This window comes from Ammospiza nelsoni, chromosome 22, assembly GCF_027579445.1.
Source record: "Ammospiza nelsoni isolate bAmmNel1 chromosome 22, bAmmNel1.pri, whole genome shotgun sequence".
NCBI lineage: Eukaryota > Metazoa > Chordata > Aves > Passeriformes > Passerellidae > Ammospiza > Ammospiza nelsoni.
This window is the reverse complement of record NC_080654.1, coordinates 8210042-8231361: the sequence shown is the minus strand read 5'-3', so window position 1 is coordinate 8231361 and position 21320 is coordinate 8210042. Positions and strand designations below refer to the sequence as shown.

The window sequence follows — 21320 nt, the reverse complement described above, 5'->3', positions numbered from 1 at the left end:
TTGTGTTACTGATCCATCTAGAGGTAAATATGTGGTCCACTGTCCGTGTCCCAACACCCAGACTAGATTTCCAGGGCTATGCACAGTAGTATATCTGCAATCTATAGGTCCATCCATGGACTCTCTGCTAACCATGTGATCATACCCCCTACACTCGCATCCCCACTTTAATGCCATTTTCACCGGTACCAATCCAATTCGGTCTTCCGGTGTATCACATGTAAAAACCTCAGTACAATTCCAATCCTCTTTCTGCGGTCTGAACTCTGGGGAAGATGTAGACGTGAGAAGGGCCCTATAATGTGACTGATTCTTTAGTCCTGACCATTGGATGCACCATTGTACTTCCCCAAGGTAATTATAGTGTTCCAAAACACTAGGTCCCCATAATGTCTTCCAACTATTCCAGGTGTCAAAATTCTGTGTGACATTCTGACAACTCATCTCATTTCGTTGGGATTTCGTTCTTATTCGTACTGTATTGCATGGCTCATCTATTGGGGTTGCAATTAAACACCTCCTGGTATTTTGAATCCAACCATAATGATTGGAATTCTTTTCACATTCCTCTCTAGTCATAGCCCGAATGGTCATACACAAATCTCTCCATACATCTACTGGTTTGGGAACTGACTGGCAGGACCATGAAACATTCTTGAATGTTTCAGGCATTTTGGTTACTGGTATTATTCCCCAGGGAATTGGTTCACCTGCAGCCTGTGGTAAGGGCAGGCAAGCTGTTATTTTAGTCACATTCTGCATGATCCCAAAATCTCTGATTAATCCTACCACTAAGTTTTCCTGCTCAGTATTGCATTCTATTGTATCATTAACCTCTCGTCTACTCCTTCTACCGTGTCTCTGTAAGGATAACATCATTCTGTCATGCCTCCACCATGCATTTCCTATTCTAGGATTAGTGACACTCGACCACCCACAACCTTTGCCTTCCTTCTCCCACCAACTGGTCCCGTCCTCTATTCTGTCCCAGGTCAGTTCCCTATTTTGCTTCTACCATTTGACCCAAAGGTTCCTTTGATATCTTGATCTTACTAGGAAGGAACAATTTATTCTGAGAGGTGGCCCATCTCACATGTCCACTGCCATTGATACTGGATTAACCTTTATGTTTTCAGCACGATCCCCTGTCCATGGCAAAACCCTCATACTCACTCTTTTGTAATCAAAACTATCCCGTATTTTGACCAAACATGTATATTCTCCCGTATCGTTTGTGGTTACCTTGGTAAGATTCAGTACCGTGTTTCCTTGTTGTTTATCCTGATCCCAACCGACTCCTATCTTGCCTCGGCTTCTTTCAGCCCCCCGTTGCCATATTGCAATAACTTCACCGGCCTCAACTTTCTGGCTGTCAAAGATAACACAAGTTAATTGAACATCCATCCCTTCCATGACTGTAACCTTTGTTTCTTCAACCTGTACTAGAGTAGACCCTTGAACGGGTAATAGTCTCATGATCACTAGCAGTAATATAATTAAGAAGGCGGCTTTGCGCGGAAGATCATCCGGGTTGGAGACACTATCTGGGTTTCCCACTGGAACGGTGCCTTCTTTACCCTGGTGTAATGGATCCAAGCATCCATCCCCTGGACCTTCACCGCCGTGTAGGTCGTCATCATCACCTGGTGGGGTCTGCTCCATGATTCCCGTAGCGGATCCGTGATCCACTTCTTGACGTACACCTGGTCCCCAGGCTGGATGTTGTGGACAGAATTCTCCAGCGTGAGCGGTCTATTTCACTGTAACGTATTTCTTAAAGAATTCTATTAAGTGACATAACATACTCTGCAATCGCCTGGTCCCCACTCACATGTACCTCCCCTTTTAATACAGTTGCATGATATGGTTTGCCATATAATATCTCATATGGACTTACGCCTACCTTTTCCCTTGGTTTAATTCGAATCCTGAGTAGGGCCAAAGGCAAAGCTTGAGGCCAGTGCAGTTTAGCTTCCTGGCAAATCTTTTTGATTTGTCCTTTCAGGGTTTGATTCATCCTTTCCACCTGCCCACTAGACTGAGGTCTCCAGGGGGTATGCAAAGTCCAGGTTATATCTAACATTCGTGCTAATTCCTGCACTACCCCGGCTATAAAATGCGGACCCCTATCTGATGACAATCCTAAAGGTACTCCAAATCTTGGTATTATTTCTTTTAACAAGGTTTTTACCACCTCCTTAGCCTGATTAGTTCTACATGGAAAAGCTTCCGGCCACCCTGAGAATGTACATACGTACACTAACAAGTATCTGTATCCCTGTGCCCTAGGCAATTCAGAAAAATCAACTTGCCAGTAATCTCCTGGTTGTGGCCCGACTTGCAACTTTCCCATTTGTATTTGTCTCCTAACTACTGGATTATTTTTCAAACATACCGGGCACATTGCATTAACTCTTTTTGCCATTGTTAACATCTGATTAGAGATTATCTCATTCTTCAAAAATTTTACCAATACCTCTGCCCCTCAATGACATTTATTATGTTCTGATTCCAAAATAAATTTCATTATGCGGGTAGGTACCACTATTTGTCCCATTGGTGTAATGTACCACCCAAGTTGATTCTTCTGTGCCCCTAGCAAGTTTATTAGTTTTCCATCTTCTATTGAATATTTGGGCTCCTGATTCAGGTATGGGGTAGCCGGATTTGTTCTTACCGGTACCAATGCCATTTGAGTCCATACTTCCCGTGTCACTTGCGTGCTGTAACATCAGCAAATCGATTTCCTCTGTAAACGTCTCCTTCCGCAGTCTGATGTCCTCTAACATGCATTATTGCAACTGCTTTGGGACTGTGTATCGCATCCAGTAGCTGTAGCACTTCTTCCCGGTGCTTGATGTTGGTTCCCTGTGAATTCAAAAGCCCCCTTTCCTTCCATAATGCCCCATGTACATGAACCACACCAAAGGCATATTTAGAATCTGTCCAGATATTAACCCTTTTGTCCTTGCTCAAATACAGGGCTCTGGTGAGTCCAATCACCTCTGCCTTCTGGGCCGAAGTTCCAGGTAACAAAGCCCTTGCCTCTATTACCTGATCCAATGTTACCACTGCATACCCGGCATAGCGAGTCCCATTCTTGACAAAACTGGATCCATCAGTGTATAGTTCCCATTCAGGTTCTTCCAATGGTTCATCCTTTAGGTCGGGTCTGCGAATCCAGTTGTTTAGAGAAGTATCCCACTGGCCTCTTCCAGGATCCCACCTTCTGGGTGAGGACCCCCAATGCCAGTTTTTGCCTCTCATTCACGTACAACTGGAATTCCTTGGTCAGGTCAGGGAGTCCTAGGGCTGGGGCCTCCTTTAGTGCCTGCTTCAATTCCTGGAAGGCCTTCTTTTGCTGTGTCGTCCACTCCAACCGATGCTGCTTCAAGGCCTCATATAGTGGCTTGGCTAGGAGACCGAAATTCATGATCCACAGTCGACACCATCCCACCATTCCTACACAAGATCTCAATTCCTGATGGTTACGAGGCAAAGGAATAGCACATATTGCCTCTATTCGGTTTACTCCCAAATGTCTCTGCCCTTGTGTGATCTCACAACCGAGGTAAATAACGCTATTTTTGACCAATTGAGCTTTTTCCTTAGAAACCTGATACCCTGCTTGGCCAAGCATGTTGAGTAATTTAATTGTTAATTCCACGCACATTTCCCTTTCCTTAGTAGCCAGAAAAATGTCGTCCACGTACTGCAGGACTACATACAAGGATGGGGATATTGTTACCTGGGTTATCTTCCATTCCTCCAGCTCCTTGGCCAGTTGGTTTCCAAAAATAGTAGGGGAGCATTTAAATCCCTGTGGGAGTCTCGTCCACATAAGCTGCTTCTTTCTCCCAAAATCAGGACTCTCCCACTCGAAGGCAAAATATTTCCTACTCTCTACTGCCAGTGGGATGCAGAAGAAGGCATCTTTAAGGTCAATCACTGAGAACCATTTAAACTCCTCCAATACAGATGTTAACAAGGTATAAGGACTAGCAACAACTGGATGTATGTCTTTCACTATTTCATTAATAGCCCTTAAGTCCTGTACCAAACGGTACTTACCATTAGGTTTCTTTACTGGAAAAATTGGAGTATTATACTCCGATTCACATTCCTGTAATATTCCTTGAGCCAAAAATTGTTTAATTAACGGGGCTACTCCCCTCCTTGCCTCAAGCTTCAAGGGGTATTGCTTTATCCTCACTGGTCGGGCCCCTTCCTTTAGCTCCACCTTTACTGGCTGCACAGCTTTAGATTTTCCGGGGACCCCTGACTCCCATACCCAGGGTACTACAGCCTGCTCAATTTCTTCTGGAATAGGAGAGGCATCCACTTCCTTGATTACAAAAATGCCTGCTATTTGTTCCTCAGGTATTTCCAATTTCACCCTTCCCCCTTCAAATATTATTTTCGCATTAAGTCGGGACAACAGGTCTCTGCCAAGAAGGGGTGTGGGGCAGTTTGGCATATACAAAAATTGGTGATCTAATTCCTTCCCCCCAAACCTAAGATTTAAAGGTTGTAAAAATGGTTGTTCCTCTAGCTTCCCTGTTGCCCCCACCACCTGTACCGTTGTGTCACTCAAAGGTCCCAATTGTCTATTGAGTACAGAATAAGTAGCTCCAGTGTCTACCATAAATTCTTGATCCTTTCCATCTATTTCTAAAACTACCCTTAAATCCTTTTCTAGTCAGCTTTGATTCTGATAGTTTCCCAAAACTAGTGCTTGAGCGACTTCTGCTGGTCCTCCTGTGAATCCTCCCACAGGAGCATTCCCCATTGGACCTGTCCTTAATCCCATGTTTCCCATGCCCATACCTCCTCTAACCGGGCATTCATTTTTCCAGTGTCCCAATTGTCGGCAAAACGCACACTGGTTTGGATCCAACCTCCCCATGTTAGGTGCAAACCCAAATCCTCCCCGACCTCTTGGCAACCCCCCTCTGTCCACGATTAGTTCCTCCCCGACCTCGACCCCTAATGGGTCTTCCTCCTGCCCCTGTCTGTTGCATTACAGCCAGAATACTAGCTTGTTGTCTTTTTGCAGTTTCTTTTTCCCTGTTGTTATATACCTTCCACGCTACCTCCAGCATTTTATCCAAACTTCTAGTATCTTCTCCTTCCAGCTTTAGTAACTTTTTCCTAATATCCTCTTGTGATTGCCCCATAAACAACAAGGCCAATTGAAGGTTTCCTGATTGATCCTCTACATCTAAATTAGTAAACTTCCGAGCCATGTCTTTTAATCGTTCTAAAAAGGCAGAGGAGACTCATTCTTGTCCTGCTTGACCGAATACAACTTAGACCAGTTCATAGTCTTAGGTATTCCTGTCCTAATTCCTTCCACCAACAATTCCTGATATCGTTTTACAGCCCTTATTCCTCCCGTAGAGTTTGGGTCCCACTTAGGTTCCTCACTTGGTACCAATTCATCAACTGTCTCATTTAGTTGTCTCAACCGAATCTCCTCACGAGCCTTTTCTCTAGTGGCTCTAATAACCATTTCCTTTTCCGTGGAATCCATTATAGTATCTAATAATACCTGTAAATCATTCCACTCCGGATTCTGAGTCTTTATTACCATTTTAACCACCCTTGCCACCCTTTCAGGATCCTCCCGATAACTCCCCGCTGATTGCTTCCATATTACCAAATCCCCGGGGGAGAAAGGCACCTTTATAAGTATCCTTTCTCCCTGTGGTCCCACAGCTTCCCTTAACGGCGCAATTAACTGTGGCCCCTTCTGCCCCTTCCTTCCCTTGTGAGTCCGCCCTGCTAACGGAGTTCCTTTAACACTCTCATTCTTTTCTAAATCACCACCATCACTATCACTCTCACTAGATCCCGTTTTTATAGCTATATCCGCAGAGGGAGCAGGGGGCACATTAGGAGCAACCGGAACCCTCGGAGGTGCTATACAATAAGACAAATCTTCCTTGACTGAAGGATACAAATTACGCTCCTTTCTTTCTTTACATCCCACACACTCCCTTTCATCATTCACTTCTAAAACAAAAATACCGCATTCCTTTTGCCATTCCTCTTTCCGATATAAAACGAAAAACAAATCCAAATATGGTATTTCATCCCATTTCTCATTTCTCCTTAAAAATTGCATCAAAGATTCCATTATCCCCAATTCCAGTGTACCATTCACCGGCCATCCCACTTCCCCAATCTCATATTCAGGCCACCAATGATTACAATAATCTATCATTTTGCTTTTATCCAATTCTTGATAATACCCCTCACTTTTCCACCGTTTCAATATACAACCTAATGGTGTATTTCCAGGTATTTTACCATTGGCTTGCACTAAGGTTTTAAAAGTTTTAAAAGACATCATATGACAACCTTTAATTCCACTATTAATCCCAATAAACCAATATACCTTAAACCAATATACCTTCTTGCCGTCCTTCCCTAAAACAAACAGGAGGTGAGTTCCGGTCCTGCGTCCTTAGACGTCTTATGGCCGGAGCCTAGGCTTTTTTACCAACCACCAAATCCAAATCAAATTATCACCTTTTTCCAATATAAAGCACCTTCGGGCTTACCTTGGCAATTGTCCAACAGGCGCGGGGTGTCGGGTACAACCGATTACTCCCCGAGAAGTGCTCGGTGCTGGCTTGGAGTGGATCGGGACGCGAACCGCCCCAGCAGCCCTTGGAGTCCTGCCGCGGTCGCCAGAAAACTGTTGCCCGATTGATAGATGACACAAAACTCGGATAAGTTTTGTGGGTGCTTTATTAAGGGCCCGGGGAACTGGGGGACTCACGTCCCAAAATCCGAGCCCCCAAATTCACGTGTGGGCGCTTCCCTCTTATACATGCGATTCATAACAAAGTCTCCAAGAAACAGTTTCCCCGTTCCCCTTGCCTGGTCACAGACCCCTTGTGATACATTCCTTGGTTCACAAACAAGATCATTAATCCTCTGCTTATCTTATTCTAAGAGCATTGTATGCTGCCTCCAGACACGTTAGCATTCTTACTTTCCCGCACTAGTTTAATTATTTATTAAATCCCTAAGACTACCTGCTAGGTTACACACACAAAACTCAACACACTTTTCAGCGACTACAAAACTACTTTTTAACAAACCAGTTCACACACAACTCACTATAATTAAATATTTTGCTAAATTTCATTTCTTTTCCAACACAAGCACATACCTACTCTACACACCGTGTATGAAGTATAGGGGACAATTCAGAACAATGTTCTCACCTCGCTGGTAACTGCCAAGCAAACCTGACGGAGGCTTCAAAGCAGGACCTCTGAATGGGACCCAGCCAGGTGTTGGATGGTGAAGAGTCCCTTCTCGTTCAGCTCCCTGAAAGGCAGAAGATTGATTTTTCTCTCCACCAAGGCAGCACCCTCTGAAATGAGCAGCACTGGGACAGGTCCTTGGAGGTGTCAGGGATGGGCAGGGGCCTTTGGAGCCTGCAGTTGCTCCTCAGCTTGGCCCCTCTCCTGCAGAGGCTGGTCCAGGCCAACACTTGGGTGGTGCTCCGGGGCCTGGAGCCAGGGGTGAGGCACCACATCCAGCTGTGCAGCAAGCCCGACGGTACCTCCATGGACGGCGTCTGGGGGCCCTGGTCACAGGCTCTGGCTGCAGAGACCCCCCACTCCTCCGGTGAGCAGCCATCCCCTCTGCAGGGTGCTGGCAGCAACAGCAGGGAGGCACCCACGCCTGGGGCTGCAGGGGTGAGGGTCCTGTTGTAGCAAGGTGTGACTCCCAAGTTTTGGGGGGCCAAGGGGAAGCAGCCCCCTCCCTGTCCTGGCTCTCCCTGCCCAGGAGACATCGGGCTGTGCTGCAGAACCCCTTACCTGCGGCACGAGCGCTGCGAGTGGAGCTGGGACCCTGCAGAGCCCCACAGCTCCCACCAGCTCCTCTACCGGCCACCTCCGAGCGGGGCTGGCACAAGGTAAGGGGCATGGCAGGCAGGTGGCACCCATGCAGGCACATCCCAGAGACCACTGGTCCTGCTGTGTCCCAATATCCCACACTGGGCCCCTTGCCCATGCCCTGCTCTGTCCTGCCCTTCCACCACCAATCTCATACCCCCTCACCACATTGCACCTCCAACTACAAGCAGCAGTAGCTTTCCTGGGGAAGAGCAGGAGGAATGCTGGCTGTGGGTTTGCTTTGGTGAGACTGACTGGCTCCCCACTCCTCCCACAGGGAAGATGCATGGCAACAGTGCGAGGAGGTAAGCAGAGGGGCACAGGGCACCTATGCCTGCACTTTCCAGCCCAAGGCTGGCAGTGCCATCTCTGTCCTGGTGAATGTCACCAGGACCCACATGCTGCCCACACTCAGCTACTTCAAGGAGCCCTTTTGGCTGCACCAGGCTGGTGAGTCCCAGTGCCACCGCAGCCCCTGCTTGGCTCACAGGGGACACAGTGTCCCATGTCCCGTTTCACAGGAGCGACGAATGCCTATCCCCAACACCAGCAATGCTCACAGATGCCCCACAGCTTGTGCAGGCAACAGTGTCGCAGGGCCGGCTGAGCCTGCAGTGGCTGCCGCCCCTGGAGCTGCCTGCAGAGCAGCTGGACTACCAGGTCCGCTATGCCATGGAGAAAAGCCATGACTGGAAGGCAAGGCCTGCCCAGGGAAGCCCGAGCAGCGCTGCCCCCCTCCGCTGCTGACACACGGCAGGCGCGGGCTCGGGCCAAGCGGGATCCGCCCCTTGGTGCCAGCCCACAGCAGCCATGCCTCCGGCTCGGCTCTGCCCCGCAGGTCCTGCAGGTTCCGCGAGCAGCGAGGAAAGAGGTCCTGGACCTGCGGCCAGGCTCCCGCTACCCCGCGCAGGTGCGGGCCCAGCCCAGCGGGCCGTGGTACCGGGGCAGCTGGAGCGCCGGGACCAAACCCGTTGTGGTTGATGCCGTGGCCGATGCGGGTAAGGGGCAGGGCTGGAGGCTGCGGCCGCAGAAGCCTCACGGCTGAGGGCAAGAGGCAGACAGTGCTGGAAATGGGGAGGGGGGCACGGGGCAGGGGGCTGCGAGGGGCTCAGAGATGGTGGCTCTGGGAAAGGCTACAGTTCCGGCATTCCTCCGCCGATGCAGGCTGGCTCAGCCCCAGTGTTACGGTGGTGCCGCTGCTCTTCTCAGCAACGCTCCTGGGGCTGTGTTGCACCTTCCCCTCCCTCTACAGGTAAGGGCTGTGCCGGGGGCAGGCGGGGGGGTCCAGCACCAAGCCTGGGCACCTTGCATGGGGCATTAGGGCACCTCAAGTCTGAGGGTAAATTCGATGCCCCTTCCTGCGTACCCAGCAACATGAAGCCGAAACTCCGGCCGCCCGTTCCTGAGCTGCACCGTGCTCTGGGCAGCTTCCTCCAGGAAAGCAGCAAGCACGGCCAGGCCAGTGGGTGGGCAGGGCGACTCAGCTGCTCCCGGGGGCAGCTAAAATGGCAGCCCCTACCCCGTCCACTCCATATCGCCCCAGGCCATGCCTTCGAAAAGCAGCCGCCAGAGGAGACCGTCCTGCCCTGCCTGCTGGAGGTGCTGCCCGGCCCGCCGCCGGAGCACTCTGGGGGCCGCCTGTCCAGCACCGACATGGCCAACCAGTCCTACCTGCTCATGAGCGGCTGGGAGCCGCGGGCAGCCACGACCGCCCCCACCCCGCTATAAACTCCTGTTCCCCCCGAGCCCCCGCCTGGTCCCTCCTGCGCCGCCGCGCCCCCGGCGCGGATCGCCCCGCCTTAGCAAGACCTGGTCCCGCCTCCGGTCCCGCCCCCTCACTTCACGCGCGGAGCGCTCCGCCCCGTCCCGCGGCTCAGCCAATCGCGTTGCGTCGCGCGGCCGTCGCCGGGCAGTGCGCGGCCGGTGGGTGTGAAGCGGCCCAGCGGGGCCCCATCCGCCCGCCGTTTGAAATGCTGCGGGGCGGCCGAGCGGCGGCGGCGCCGCGGAGGTGAGCGTGCCACAGGGCCGGAGAGGCGGCCTGCAGGCGCAGTCCCGAGCGGGGAGGCTGTGGTGAGGCGGGCAGGGGAAGGGAGAATGTCGCTTATCGGAGGGAGCCCCAAAGAGCGGCTGGAAGAGGTGCCGGCTGATCAAGGACCCCCGAGGAGCGGAGGGAGGGAGGGCGTATCGGCTGACGGAGTGTCCCGAGGAGCGGCTGGGGAGAGTGGAGGTGTGCGTTGGCGGGCAGGAGCGGCCGCAGCGCTTGCACGGTCCGGTGGTGGGGAGGCCGGCGGGGCTGTCGGAGCAGGCTCAGCCCGGCCGCTGGGCACGGCTAACCCCGCCCGCCCGCAGGACCACGGCGCAGTTCCTGTTGGAGGCGGACCTGCACGGGCTGCTGAAGCTGGACACGCTGATCCCGACCGCGCCGCCTGCGCCATGGCAGCGCAAGGCCAAGGAGAGCGGCCCCGGGCCCAGCCCCGTCGGCGTGTGGCCCGTGAAGCCGGGCAATCGCTCCCACAGCTCCAGCAAGACGCCGTCCACGACAGCCGGTGAGCGCCGGCCACCGGCGGCAGAGGTTGAGCGCGGGAGCCTCGCCCAGGCTGCTTGTCCGTAGCCATGGGGCTCTGGGCTCCCTGCCACGCTGCCCTACCGGCTGCTGCTCAGGCAGGAGGAGGTGGGCTGTGCTCCTGACAGCCACCCACCTCCTTGCCAGCATGAGGGGCAGAGCTCTGAGCACTGGGGCTGGCGAGCTGCTGTTCGCCCAGCTGAGCCTTGCTGGCACAGCTGTATGCTAGGACGAGTGTGGGCGGGACTGTCAGCTGACAGCTTTACATCCTGTGAGCGCTTTTGTATCTTCCCCTTATCTCTGGACTCTGGAATTGTTGCACTAGACCCAAGGAGTTGCACCACACTGTCCCTAACCAACTTGGTGGCAGGGAGGAAAATATAAGTTAGTTGTGACTGTGTGGCGTGAGACGTCAGAGTCCTACTTGTCTGGTGGGTGTGATGTGGAAGAGTGTTGGGTTTGCTCCCGTGAAAGCTCTAATGCAGGCTTTTAAATAGCTGTAAGACAATCTTTTCATATGTGAATGCAGGTAAATCTGGAGCCAAAATTCAAAGCTACCCCACAAAGGCCGGGGGGATCGCTACATTCCCAAACGCAGCACCATGCAGATGGAGATGGCAAATTTCCTCCTAACCAAAGAGAATGACCCTGCTGCGGATTCCCCTACCAAGAAGGTGAGCATGTTGCTAAGTTACAATTGCTTCAACAACCGCTACTCCTTCCTGCCCCTTTACAGAGCAGTGAACAAGAGGTTCTATCAAGTGGGCAGACGGGACTGACAAGTCCCAGCCATCACTACTTGCAGCTCTGGGCTTCAGGAGCCTAGGATGAGACTGAAGCTGTAGAGACTGCCATGCACTCGAAGCCTATGCTGCTTCTGGTAGCAAAATTTGGCTTTTGACTAATGAGGCTTTAAAATGTAGCAGGCAACACAAACACAAAGCTGTGAGCCTATGCAAAGTGAAACTGCTGGTGGTAGCTATTCTAGGACAATGTCTCCACAGGGAACACTTCTGGAATGTTTTACACTGTCTTCTGAAATCTGTTTGTGAAGCATTTGGTCACTTTGTGGCTGTGGCTTTTCCCACTGGCAATGACACTGAATTTGCCATTGTGTGAAAATGTGAGCAGGACGATGTATGACAGTCTGAGGAAAAAGTGCTTTGACCTGCCTCTGTGTGACTGACCCTTGCAGCACAGGCAAACATCTTCAGATTTTAAGAGAAGGGGACTTAGGTGTCTGTTTAAATTGCAGTGTGGGAATTGTTTTAAATGCATTGCACTGAGGGTGATTTGTCTCTGTAGGAGCAACAGAAAGCCTGGGCAGTGAATCTGAATGGTTTTGATGTAGAAGAGGCAAAAATCCTCCACCTCAGAGGAAAACCACAGAATGCTCCAGAAGGTGTGATACAGGCTCTGTGTGAGCTGAATCAGCAGGGGAGATCAGGTCTGGGGAACAGCAACACAGAGGCTCTGTGTGTGGTCACAGGAGAAATCAACTGGTTTCTGAGAGCTGTACAGGCTGGAGTCTCCTTTCTCAAGGTTCCTGAGGTCGAGGGAGGGCATACCAGTTACAGTGAATTTATTTAGGAGAGTTGCTATGACTGCCAGTTGGTCACCTGTTACAGGGCTTGCAAGGGTCTTCAGGGTGGCGAGAGAGACGAGAATCTTGACCTCATGTTCAGAAGGCTGGATTTATAATTTTATGATATATATTACATTATTACTATACTAAAAGAAATAGAAGGAAAGTTCTCAGAAGCTAGCTAAGCTAAGAATAGAGAAAGAATGAATAAACAAAGGGCTGTGTCTCAGCAGAGAGCGAGACCTAGCTCTGCCTTGAGTGGTCAGTAAATCCAAACATCCACCCGAGACCAATCACACATCCACCTGTTGCATTCCCCAGCAGCAGATAACCATTGTTTACCTTTTGTTGCTGAGGCCACAGCTTCTCAGAAGGGGAAAAATCCTAAAGAAAAGATTTTTATGAAAAGATGTCAGTGAACTTTCACCTATACTGCAGGTTCCAAACCTTCATGAAGTCTGTAAGAGCATCAAACCCTCTTCTGTGCACTTTCTAGCTTAAACTGCAACTAAATATATTGGGATTCAAAAACCGGTTTGTGAAATTTGTTTCCATGAATGAGGAAATTGTAGCTCACCCCTGTTCAGCAGTTCATACTGCCAGTGATTTTTAGTGCACTGCAGGCTTGTGAGTGTTTCTCTTAGGACTTCATTTTCACTCCAAGGGATTCCTAGTTGGGTGAGCAGCTGGGAGGAAACTAACTCAGGTTAACAAATCTGTTCCCCTGCACACAGGCTGTCAGAATAAGCTGAAAGTGCTCTACAGTCAGAAAATGGCACCTGGATCCAGCAGGAAGAATAGCAGAAATATTCCCTCAAAGCCAGAACGGGTCTTGGATGCACCAGAGATGTTCAACGACTACTGTAAGTCGGCTACAGGGTTGAATGCTGGGCATCCAGAACATTCTGCACTGGATTGCTGTTCCTAGGACAGTGTAACTGGGCTATCTGTATTATTTGGTGTACCCAGGCTAGCACAGACCCCTTCTGGAGTGTCCCTGTGTGGCCTTAGCGGGAGAGTGGTCTAGGGCACAGTGTAGATGCCTTGGAGCAGGGTACCTGGCCCCAGCAGCTGGGCATAGTGACACTCAGAAGGCTGCCCCTCACCTGCACGTGTGTGTGTGCACATGTGCACCCACACCTGCTGCAGCAGCACGGGTGAAGGGCAGGGCTCTCTAGCCAAGCATGGTGTGACCTGCATTGCTCTTTCAAATTGTAGAACTGAATCTCATAGACTGGAGCTCCCAGAACTTCCTGGCAGTGGCTCTGGACAGCACTGCTACACAGCGCTCTCATACCAGGACCTCAGTGCTGCCTCACCTGAGGATTTAGAGCTGCCTCCCAGCCTTTCCAGGCTAAGTGCAGGTGCTCAGGACTCTGAGGTTTCCTAGCTTCTTGGGAGAAGGTGTTTGCTTCATCTGGACTTCTTGGGGTTTCACTGGAGGAGCCAGGCACAGGCAAATTTCATCTCCACTGTGAGCTCTTCATTCTGCTTGTTCCCATGAAGCTCAAATGCCAACCTGAGCTCATCATTCCTCTGGTTCCCGTAGACCATCACAGCCCTTCCATGGCCTCTCCAGACAGGAGCAGCTGCACATCTTCAGAGCAGCAGTTGCCAGCCCGCATCCCATCAGGGAGGGAAAGAGTTTCTACCCTTGCTTTCCAAGCAGGTTCTGGTTAATGACCCTTTAAAGTGTTTTCCTGCAATGCTCTATCATGGGTAGATCTCAAGTGAGAGTCAGGTCGAAAGGGTCAAGTCGCCTAGGAAGGGGGACCTTGAGAACAGAAAGATTCTCTGCCTGCTTTTCCTGGCCTTGCTGCAGATTTGGAGGGTGTTCTGGGCATTTTGCAGACAGCCTCTCTGTAGGGGTACAAGGGCAAGGTGGAAGATATTGCCTAACAAGTGGTCAGTGTTAGGTGCACTCTCCCCTTTCTTTGAATGAAGCCAAACTAGGACTCTGATAGGATATTGCAGATGTTTAAGACTGTCTGCCCTGCAAATCAAGCCGTGCCATTTGACGCTGGCAGGGGCTATGTAGAAATCCCGAGCGGGCCGGGGCTGCTGAGGAACGCGCCTCGAGCTGTTTGTTTTCCAGCATCACTCTCATTACGTGGTTATGACAATGGGAAGATGCCAGCAGCTCACATCCCAGGCAGCAGACCAAGAACTTAATGTTAAAACTTACTTTAAAAGTTTTTTGACCAATCACACAAAGCAAAAGCATATTGACAGTAGTTCTATCCAATCACTATAAGCACAGGTACCTTTGGTTAAAACAGTGCTTGTTTATTTTGAAGACAATACCTACCAGTAAGCCTTAAAACACAATGCACTGAGCTCCATTATTAAGCTTCAACCTTCCCAATATCTTGCTAGATAAACTTTTCTGTAGCTTGGAGATTTATTCTAGACCAGCGTTAATACACAGACCATTGTTCTATTTGTCCTTGCTTTTCTGCAGTTTAAATAATTTTTCTGCTGACCTATCTGATGGCTGCTGCTTGGCTCTAATCACAGTTCTGCTGTATCTGAGACCTGCCTTTTGCAGCTTTCCCAAAACTCTCTAATTTTGTGGATTCCCTCAGAGGACTCAGTGTCAGAGCCTCTGGAGAAGCGTGGAGGGCAGGGCTCAGGCAGGCTGTGCCAGTGCAGGATTTGAACTCAAGGCACCAGGAAGCACCGAGGCTGCAGACAGGAACTCAAGCCTTCTCATCTCCCTCCCTGCCAGAGGCAGGCTCAGAGCAGCCATCTCACCCCTCTCTAAACCAGTGGGGGCTCTGTCCTTACCAGGCTCCTCGGGCTCCTGGGGATTGTTCCCACAGCTCTCGGTGCCAGGCAAAGCTCCCTCTGCTGCAGCTCTGTCCACAGGCTCCCCTCCTGAGGACTCAGGGGCAACATTAATATTCCCCTTGAAAGAGAAACAGAAAGGAAGAAACCCTTCTCACCACTTAGACAAAACACCTGGTCCAACAACTCCATGGCTCACACACTTAATCCCTTGTTCCTAACAAGAACTCTGGGCCCCAAAGCCCTTCAACAGTCAGAAAAAATTGACTTCTCAAACACAGTCCAAAAGCTGTCAAAGCTGACAGTGACAGTGTTGAACATGGGGGTGACACTGAACACATGGAATGGCTGCTAAGGAAATCAATTGCTGCTCTGTTCTGTAAGGTTGCATGTCTGACAGCACTAACATCAGTCCTCATGTCACTAATTGCAATGGAAGTAGCACTGTCTTCTTTCTTCAGCCAACACCCCAATCGGTGTCATGGTTTCAATGCCTCACCCAAGGCAAGTTGATGTAGAAATAAATTCAATGTACCTCATTTTGCAGGGCCCTAGGGTCTGAAATTGCTATTACAGTTTTCTTTATAATGATGGGCAAATCTTTTTTCTCTGTGTTTTCTCTTGATGGCTTTTTTAACGTTAGGTGCTATCACAGTGAGTTGTCTGATGCTACATGGGCCACCTTTAATTTTTGAGGGAATGTCCTGCCAGGCTCTGTCTCCACAAATGAGCCAATATTCTGTTGCTAATTGATGTGGGGACTCATCTAGGTCATCTACTCGTCAGCAGTTTCACCCTTAGGGGGCACTGGGGTACTGCAATTGCACCACAAACTGGAGTATCTGTCCTCAGGATGATGGGGAGTAACATTCAACTGTGGATCTCCCTGGTACTGAAACTCAGAACAAAATTCCATCACCAATGAACCAAGAATTCCAATTCTTGAGGTTCAGAAAGTGCTTTAAGAAGATCAGGGGCCCAGTGATGTCAGCTGGTTATGGGATTGGTCTCGTTGGCAGCCTCACACCAATATTTGTCACGATTGGGTATTGGCTGCTCCTTGGCTGGCACAGGCACACCGACCAGATGTGTTGCAAAGGATTTGTGTGGGCTGAAATGGGTCAAACACACGGTGTCTGAGCCTGCTGACTTGGCTAAAGCAAGGCAAACCTTCGTTTTTGGTTGATCTACAGGCATGTATGCATGCAAAAGCAAGCAAGCAAAACCAACAAGTTCCAGTATATCATATGATCAAGCTCCATGTTCCTGTTCAGCTGTTTTTTGGCAAAAGCTTCCCCATCTATTTCAGTTCTCAAGCAAATCTTTTAGCGCTTGTTCAGGGACTGGCCAACTATAGGGCACTAAACTGTCCCTCTAACCTTCAATTTTTACAAATTTGGATATCTTAGAATTCTTTGGAACACAATGGACACCACGCTTTTGCTGAAAGAGCTCTATGATACAAACCATTTTCCCAGTCCAAAAATCAACATCAAACTCCAGAATTGTAGCTTTCACAGGTTGAACGGGGAACGTCTGGCATGCACCGTAGCTTCTCCGTGCGGCTCACGTCTGCGTGCTCGTTTCCCTGCTGGTGGAATTGTCGGTGTGCTCTTGTGTATGAGATGGTTTCACATCCTTCACCAGGACCCACTTAGGTCCGGCACCTGTGCAAATACAAGCATACCCTTTGCCCCAAGTGATTAGTGGAAATGGTCCTTCAGTTTGTCCTAACTCAAGGTTTCTGATCAAAACTGAAGGATTTTCTTTCAATTTTTCCTGTGTGCTGTTTGAAAAGTGCCTAAAAATTGGAGGATTAGTTCCTGCAAATGAGCTATTAAAAACATAAAGACATATAAAGCTTTGCTCAACCTCATCTGGGGTGTTGCTTGGGCCACTCCCCATTTTCTTGTTGTAGAATGGTTTTAGAGTGTGGTGCGTCCTTTCAACAATTGCCTGACCTGTGTAGGAATAGGGAATTCCAAAATGTGGCGAACACCCCAGTCCATCAAAAATGTGGCCAATTTTTGAGCTGTGTATATGGGACCATTTGTCAGTTTTCATCTGGTGGGGGATCAGTTTGGCGAGCTCTGGGCCCAGTGACACTGACAAAGACAAAAGCAAAAGACGAGAGGTGCTCTCTCTTCCCGGGACCAAAGTCCCACAGCTTTAATGGAGAACAGCTCCAGGAGAGAAAGGGAGTGTCCAGGAAAGGAAAGAGGATGTCCAGGGGAGGCAAGAGAGTGTCCTCCTCGTGGCAGGAGACTGTAAATGCTCGGAGAGGGGGGCAGTAAAAAGGAACTGCCATAGTTCAGCATAATAAATCACCACACTGTAGTTTTCTGCATAAATTGCTGCACTTGTTGAAAACAAAATCCTGAAATCTCCCCAAACACAACCGTGCAGTCCCAAATGACCACAGTGTGGGAGAAAAACCACTCAACCCCCCTGTATACCCAAGCACCAGGTGTCACAGGGAGTACCAATCCCTGCAACTAGAAAGTCCACACACACAGGCTCACCGGGAAGGGAATATCTCTTTATGAGGGGACAGAGAGCTCACTCTTCTCAACACAACACACACCATACACCACATCGGCATCCACCCACATCATCTTCCTCAAACATTCACACACTGAAAACACAACCACAACTACAACACAAAGGAAAAACAGCAGCAATAAAACAGGATTTGCTCAATTCACCCCCAGAATTCCTAGCAGGTCCTTACTGACACAGCAAATCCTTTCTGCCATCAGCCAGACCCAAGCCCAAACTGCACAGGCGTACGTCGTGCACAGGACATCTCTGTGTGACTTGTGAACAGCCCTTCCCCTGCATACGCCTTACGGGTTACTTTATACAGAGTTAAAGGTTCCTTTCTCCACAGTGCCAGCAGTCTTGTCTGTCCCCCACGAGGAGCAGCCGAGAGCGGAGGTGCCTCCAGGAAAGGAATGTCCTGGCAGCGCCCAGAGACGTCCAGAGCCCGGATGTTCTTGCTGGAGCAGGGAAGCGTTCCTGCCGCGGTCAGCAAATGAGGTGTGGAATAGAACTCCCCACAGTTAAAGGTAGCAGGTGGTGTGTTAATTACAGCCAGGCACACGAGGAGTTGTCTCCTAAAGACACGCGTGAAGAACCACTGGCTCTCTCTCTCATCTCTACTCATCTAAAATATCTTACACATTCATATAAATCCCAAAAAACCTAACACATATTGATTAGATAACACTGCCTACCCTCCTTTGAATTAAAATGTATTATAATTGAGTCCAAAGTTCCTTCACATTTCTGCAGTCTTTCACTTCAAATGGGTTGGTGGGTTTTAAAGTAGGGAATGGTCTCCTTCTGATGAAGGCCAAGATGTCTTCCTCAATTTGACCTCTTTCCTTATGATGTGTTGGCAGGCTTTCACACCCCTTGGCTATAGTTGTAGTTTCGGGGCCCAGGTGCAGGCTACGCTCCTCTTCTTTGTCACAAAGAAATCCGCATCCCATCCTGCTTCTTTAAACATAGTAAAGACAGGCAAGTGACATATTACCCTAGCCTTAACTACCTTATCTGATAAAAATTAATTATCCCTTCTTATTTCTACTCTTCTTGCTATACTCTTTCCCCCTATCTAAATCTTGCTAAAATTTTAAATCTTCCAGTTCTTTTAAATCCTGGATTCATGGCCTCATCTCACACACCAGCCATGGGTGAGCCGATGCTGTAACTGGGAAATTCCACTCCTGAGCAGGAGATCCCAGGCCTGGTTCTGAGCTGGAAGGGTGAGAAGGATGAGATGCACGTGGTTTTGCTCCAGGGGATGTCCTGAAAGTGCACTGCCCACCTGCCCCTGCTGCCGAGCACCACGCTCCACCTCCTTCTCCTGCTCAGCAGATTTTTAGGAATCCAGGGCTTGGTATGTATTATTTGCTACTGCAACAAATAGAAAGAATTTGCTTTGCAAGCCCAGTTTTGTCCTGGCTTATTTTCTGCATGGGTCTCGTCCTGAACCTGGGGCAATGACCAGTAGGGACCTACAGGACACTCCTGTTCTCTTGTCAGTAACTTTGGAGAAGTGATTTAAGTATCAAGAAGTCAATAAGTATCAATCAATAAATGAAATCATTTGGGGGAATATTTAGCCTGTGAGTTTCAGCAAAGTATTGAATATATCTTAGATCCATGGATACAAACTAGTAAGTGAGATTGCTGGGTGTGCACGTGTTAGGGAAGTGATTCCCCACACACCCAGTGCTGAGATCAAGGATTGCCTCTCTTCTAACCCTGAGCTGGCAGCAGGAATTGGGCCCTGCTTGGTAACGTTCATTTTGAAGACTTCTGTTGAGCAGGTAAGAATGGTGAAAATGTAATCTTTTCCAGCTGTTTTCCTTTGGTTTACCTGTTTGAGGGTTAAAATTGTGTGCTGCAGGTGTGCTGGGTGTGTGCAGAGCAGTGCAGCCCCAGAAACCCCTTGGCTTGCCCACAGGTTGTCATGCCTTGTTGCCAGGTGTGCCCAGCTGTGGCAGGAGAAGGAGCCCGCAGCGCAGTGGGCACCGTGCCCTGCCCAGCCGGGGCTCTCTGGCACAGAGCAGCAGCAGCGCCAGCACCGTTCAACCCGCTCCTGCCTTGGCTTCCCCTGGCACACAGAAGCCTCTGGAAATCAGCGCCGCCAGTGGCGTTCCCAGCTGGGAGCAGCTGCTGCTGGCGGGCAGATGCTGCCAGTTCCACTGCTGCCAAAGGGGAAGAGAGGCAGAGATGTACACGCACCGGAGCCCTGGGCATGTCCAATAAAGGTGCAAATATGTGGGGAGATTTGTTAGGAAGCATTTCAGCTGTGATGCCAACAGTGGCTTCTCTCCTGGTTCTGTGTGTTCTGGACGAGGAATGCAATGGTTGGCTCTGACAATTAAGAAGCAGATGTTATGTGGATGTTCAAATGAGTAGTGATTATATTGTAATATATCCTCCCATAGTCCTCTTTCCCGTCTCCCTTGTAACAGCCTGGGTAGTCAGGGCATTTGGGGAGGGCTGGCTTGTGACCAGCAGGCAGGGTGTAACAACACCTGACCTCCAGTCGGGATGCAGGAAAGTAATCTCCACCCATGGGCAGCAGAGAAAGAGTTGACTGGAAAAACTTTTGGAGGGGCTGAGGGTATAAAAGGCAGAGCATCCTTTTTGCAGATGAGCACATGGCTGCTAGTCACAGAGACTCCCAATGATGCGACTTTTCCTTATTCAGTCCTTTGGTAAGGTTTACTAAACCTTTAAAATTTTAAAAGTGAGAGTCATTTCTCACACGTGCAAAGCTGTGGGCCATTATCTTGGTCTGGTTTCCTTTGCTTGTGTCCCATCCGAGTGCTCAGTTGGGCTACAGGCTGTAGGTGCTTGGGGCACTCCTGGAGTTCCTCTTGGATCCCCTGAACAACAGGGTTTGGCCCATGAGGGGAATTTTCGGTGCTTTGTGACAGATGAGAATTTCCCAGGCTCTTTTGTGTTTTCTGTAGGGAAGGTTGGTTATTGCTTTGCATAAAGACCAACACAGAGCTGTCCCTTTGTGATGTCAGGGCATGGTTGCCACGTCGTCATAGTGGCATCAGAAGGTTGCCTTGGTGCACAGAAGGCCTGAGTGTCAGAGCAGCCCTAGGCCTTGCTCAGATCAGGAGAACCTTCCTGGTCAAAGCATCTGTCAGTAGGCAGCTGCCCACTGACAAGAGGCTTGTTTTTTACCGTTTAGAAAAATTGCAGATATGCCAATAATTAACCATCTGGCCACTGCAGCTTTTGCTGCATATGGCATTACTTATTCCATTTATTATTTCACAAATTTTGCACGTAAGTAGAGGCTTCCCTTCTGCTTAGCTTAGGGTGTATCCTAACCTGGCTTTTGTATGTCTTCCTGCTCTTTCTTGGGGGCTGAGTTTCTGATTTTGAAACAGAAAGAGCATTAGGATGCCTCTGCTTTGGTAAAGCTCCTATCAAGAGGTTCAGCTAAAAAGGGGGTGTCTGTAGCCACAGGGGCAGCATTTGCAGGGGAACCTGCAGGGCTTGCGTTCCCTGCACGGGAGAGTCTGTGGCAGCAGAGTCTGTCATTTCCTCAGGTTGCTGGGAGAAGCAAGACACCTTTGAAAATGTAGACTGGCAGACCTTCTTTAAGGCTTTCCAAAAACTCTGCAGTTGTTCCCAGAATTCCGAGAAAGCTTCTTTCTTTTTAAATTTTGTCATGAAAGGATTTGACTAACTTGACCTTTTACTAAATGCTAAAATAGTTGTTCCCTTTGAAAGGAAGTGCTGCTGTGCTTTTCCACAATAGAACTGCGCCACCTCTGGGGGATTTTGGGGAAGCTTTTCTGGGCAACGGTTTCCTGCAAGTTAATCAGAATCAGTGCATGACACTGAGTGAAAAAAAAAGAGTACCTGAAGGAGAAGATTTCAGAAGCTGTCTTATGTGTTTGGTAGAACAGGAGCATTGAGTGCTAAA

At 49.6% G+C, this 21320-nt stretch overlaps 2 protein-coding genes across 2 annotated transcripts; both read left to right on the top strand.

The window, feature by feature from the left end:
• The first annotated feature begins 3698 nt into the window (after window positions 1–3698).
• Window positions 3699–10530, top strand: LOC132082854 (thrombopoietin receptor-like). Its single transcript, XM_059487267.1, has 11 exons — window positions 3699–3752; window positions 7491–7647; window positions 7810–7939; window positions 8197–8369; window positions 8470–8615; window positions 8758–8917; window positions 9084–9171; window positions 9290–9381; window positions 9463–9613; window positions 9666–9846; window positions 10003–10530. The coding sequence occupies exons 1-11, from the start codon at window positions 3699–3701 to the stop codon at window positions 10528–10530; spliced, it is 1860 nt and encodes a 619-aa protein (XP_059343250.1).
• A 477-nt stretch (window positions 10531–11007) lies between these two features.
• Window positions 11008–17920, top strand: LOC132082853 (cell division cycle protein 20 homolog). Its single transcript, XM_059487266.1, has 4 exons — window positions 11008–11156; window positions 11788–11884; window positions 12802–12930; window positions 17745–17920. Exons 1-4 carry the CDS (start codon window positions 11085–11087, stop codon window positions 17918–17920), a joined length of 474 nt encoding a protein of 157 aa, XP_059343249.1. The 5' UTR covers window positions 11008–11084.
• Window positions 17921–21320: the final 3400 nt, after the last annotated feature.